The following is a 3,827-nucleotide window of genomic DNA, read 5'->3' as shown; positions in this document are numbered from 1 at the left end:
TGTCACGCCCAGGTCACATCTAACTGTCAGAATTTTGATAGGTGATGCGACTGTCAGGGTTCAAATCCGTAAAGCCTAAGATCACGCTTGTCACGCTCAGCAGACAGAAAATCAAAATTCATTGAACTGTAAGTGGAGGTCTTAGTATTTCTGCTCGATTTCTTGTATTTGAAGTCTCCTCAGTTACTAGTATATGTTTGTAAATTTTTAGAAAGCTTCATGCAAAGGATCGGATTAGATCTTAAAAAACATTTGCATACATCACACATTTTGATGGGCTGAAAACCACCTTTTAAAATCCTGCGCTCGTCAAACTCAGTTGTTGCAGAAAAAAAGTTCACATTCATATTAGTGACAGTCATAATTAGCCCAGAAAAAAATCCCAGTAAGCCTGTGTCAATATTGAGGGAGGAACATAAGGATTTCAAACTCCTGAATCATATCAAACTCCCGGACACTGATAGTAACGAGCTATGTTTCTTCCAGATTCCCCGCCTTCGGGATCTACGATTTATTTCAATGCACTCCTCTTTGTTGCAATCCTCTGACACCTCTTTCGCCCTTCCTCTCGCATTTCGTCATCTGAGCCACCTTATAACGCTCTCCCCCCTTTGATGTTCTAGCTACCCTTCTCTCTCTTGGGCAGCATCATCTCCCATCCCCTTCGCAATCGGGTTGCTGGATGAACTTTACATATGGACTCCAATCTCAGAGGAAATGGAGGCTTTTGGAGGTTGGGCAATCATACTTTCCAGATTTCAAGAAATGTCACATTCAGGAAAGATTCTTTTTAGGTAGCACCAACGGGTGTCTAAGAACTCGTTCGTTGATTGTCTACAGTTACATGCACTCTTGACGTCGTTCATACCCCTCTGTTTCCTCAAAAGGTGGGGGGAGGAAGGTATTCGTTGCTCTTACGCCGCCCCGACGTCAATGTATCACCATGGATTCATACCCAACCCCACGGTCGATCGTTGCGCGACATCCTTGCCAAGTCTTATCCAATTCTTCTTCCCTCTGGTCAGCCACCGCAGACATTGCCTTGCCATTCCCATCACCCCGGTGGCCGACATCGTCCGGAACGACACCTGCCAACAGTGTTCTCAATCCAGGGAAAACGGGGAGTGCGTACTATTGTGTAGTGGGGGAAGGTCCTTCGTCTTCGTCGTTGAGTGACGACTGCAGAAGCAGTGATGTCACCCGTGCGAGTGGCTGTCCCGATATTGGATGGTCCCCCTACGACTCCATGGATGCATCCGATGGGAACACTGAAGGGTTTAACGACTACCAAAGGTGAGCTCTAACTGATCACCTCCACACTACACCCCTTCTTACTGATAGACTGTATCCCAGATGAATGCATGTTAGCAACTGCCCGAACAGATGACGAATTCTTATCCTTGATGTACCCAAAATCCTGAGATGGTTAGGATTTCACTCTATTCTATCTCTGCTCCTTGGCTGATAGGATAGATCAGCCTAGGCAATACCTTTGCATCATCTTTCCCTCCTTCCCCAATGACGATGTCGATCGACCGCTACCTACTTAACTATCCTCAACACGTGCGATCTCTCGACGACCAACAGGGTGATAGATGGATCAACGTGGTCCTGGAATACACTCTCGCCCGTTCCACCAACTTTGTTGACTAGGAAACTCCCCTCTACCTCACTGGCACGCTGTCCACCGAACGCCATGCAAACACGTCATTGAAATCCTCTGCACGCGGTGTTGAGGCTGGCACTCCGTGTGTAATACCCCTCGTCTATAAAGTCCAAACTCACCGCTAGCTCAATATTAGTATCTAGGCGCACAGGATAAAAGGCAAGAATGGATCTACCGTCCTTGACCCTCACAGGCGGAGCAGTATTGCGAGTGGTACGTGGTGTTTGTTAGATGGGTTGGGGATGGGACACTGATCCGATTACTGATAGGTGGTGAGCGCAAAGTAATATTGAGGATTTGAGGGCAACGTAGGAACTCTTGCCAGTGAATATCAGTGAAGGTTACATAAGCTCAATAGAACACCAACACCGAAGGCAACCATCTGCTAGTCTCCTCCTCGGTATGCCAATTTGTATAGAAAATGTTCGATTTCTCCTGCTAAATACATCTGGCTTGACTTGGGTGGCCGCCTCTTTACAAAGCGGAACTCAGAGGACCAACAAGTTCACGATGCTCACCCTTCTCGCCAAGAATCACACCTGGACAGAGAAACCGGAAATTGTGGTGCGTGTCGCGTTTTTCTTATCCGATTTGATCTCGCTCATTGTGGACACGATAGTATCCGCTAAGTTTCTTCGGGTGAGTATAAGGAGCGCTGGCCTCTTCCCTCAACAGACGGATGTTCACAAGACCTCGACCTCCACGCCATTTCTTCTCTCGACTCAAAACCACGACCTTTCCTTCGGGACACCTTGGGTGTGTTTTCGCTTGCAATTGTCGAAATCGTTCTCCAACACTTCTCATTCACATTTCAGGATGCCAGTACTTCCTTATGGGTACTCCTACAAACCTCGGTGGCTTTCTGTTCATTTGATTGCGTGTTTACCCGTTTTGCCTCATATGAACGCACTTTCAAGATGGAATTCTGTGCGGCAAAGCCACCTTCTTTCAAACATCCGAGCTTTCGCTGTTTCTAGTATCTTACCTGATAGTATGTGTCATTTGAGGTGACGCCATATTGTCCTTTAATATTCTATGACTGTAGCGGAAGACGCCACGAATACAGAATTTACCTTTTACGAAAGACTGGTTTGTGACCATCGTGAAACCTCTTTGTGGTTGGTGCCCTCCGCAGGAAAACAGGGATGATATGGGTAGACGTGGTCAGTTCTCGAAGTGATTGGTCGGTTCGATTCTTTATGACCTATCCTGCTCGCATTTCAGGCTAACACCGTGTGCAGCTGCCCGGCTACTCAATCGACTTGGAAGTTGCTGAAGGTATCACCCAATACGCCATTTGAAGATTTCCAAGAGCTAAAACACACTTCTAGCCCAAGCAGCTGCATAGAGTTCAAGCATGTTCAGTCGTTACCCTGACTTGTGCCTTCAATCCCCTTGGAGCACAGAACGTCAGCGAATCGGAGTCTGATATATGATGACGCTTCTTCTACGTGGTTTAGGATGCAATGACTTGAGGATGCCTGCAAAGCTCTCTTCCCTTCATTGCACGTTCTCGAGTCCGAACGACGCCTTCTTCCAAAACGAACTCTCATCCGGTAGTCTTCAAGAACTCAAGACTCGGGACCGAATCATGGTTTCAAAGGCACCAGCGCCCATAGAGGACGTCTAGGGGTTGCGATGCATGCGGAGAAGTTGAGGTGGACGGGGAGGATGACAACAAAGAAGTCCGAGGCAGATGAATGAGCACGGGTGGGAGGGATGGGAAAGCAGAGGTGGGCGGGGAGGGCGTATGCGTAGATGCTAACGTGGCAGATGAAGAAACCAACAGGGCACCCGAAGCCGAACTTTGAGGCGGTGAGGATGATAAAGCGGACAGGGTGGGACATTGGGAGATGATCGTGCTGACGAACGGCGGGCACGTCGTTGTAAAGGATATAGAGTCTGGTGAGTTTTTGAATTTCTATGGATCTGAAGCGCTAATGTATTTTCGAAATAACACAGGCGAGGCTTGATAGCGGACATGACATATGGGAACGAAGTGGAACGACCAACAGGCGCGAATAGCAACCACAAACGGCGCTTAAACGAACCCTCGAACCAACCTCCAAAGCGGCATCCAGAGCAAAATTACAGCGCGACTCACCTGACTAGGCATTCCAAACAGCCTGAAAATGCCCCACAAGTCGGTCTCTCCACGATT

At 47.9% G+C, this 3,827-nt stretch overlaps 2 protein-coding genes across 2 annotated transcripts; one reads left to right on the top strand and one right to left on the bottom strand.

The window, feature by feature from the left end:
* Nucleotides 1-943: 943 nt before the first annotated feature.
* On the top strand, nucleotides 944-2,540 carry LACBIDRAFT_331027 (uncharacterized protein; the record flags this gene model as incomplete). Its single annotated transcript, XM_001885419.1, has 8 exons — nucleotides 944-1,124; nucleotides 1,152-1,293; nucleotides 1,479-1,644; nucleotides 1,810-1,879; nucleotides 1,936-1,938; nucleotides 2,085-2,305; nucleotides 2,342-2,422; nucleotides 2,490-2,540. The coding sequence occupies 8 exons, from the start codon at nucleotides 944-946 to the stop codon at nucleotides 2,538-2,540; spliced, it is 915 nt and encodes a 304-aa protein (XP_001885454.1).
* A 715-nt stretch (nucleotides 2,541-3,255) lies between these two features.
* On the bottom strand, nucleotides 3,256-3,782 carry LACBIDRAFT_331026 (uncharacterized protein; the record flags this gene model as incomplete). Its single annotated transcript, XM_001885355.1, has 2 exons — nucleotides 3,256-3,603; nucleotides 3,771-3,782. 2 exons carry the CDS (start codon nucleotides 3,780-3,782, stop codon nucleotides 3,256-3,258), a joined length of 360 nt encoding a protein of 119 aa, XP_001885390.1.
* Nucleotides 3,783-3,827: the final 45 nt, after the last annotated feature.

This window comes from Laccaria bicolor, genomic scaffold, assembly GCF_000143565.1.
Source record: "Laccaria bicolor S238N-H82 LACBIscaffold_31 genomic scaffold, whole genome shotgun sequence".
Taxonomy (NCBI): domain Eukaryota; kingdom Fungi; phylum Basidiomycota; class Agaricomycetes; order Agaricales; family Hydnangiaceae; genus Laccaria; species Laccaria bicolor.
The sequence above is the reverse complement of the archived record's forward strand: the minus strand, read 5'-3'. Positions and strand labels throughout refer to the sequence as shown.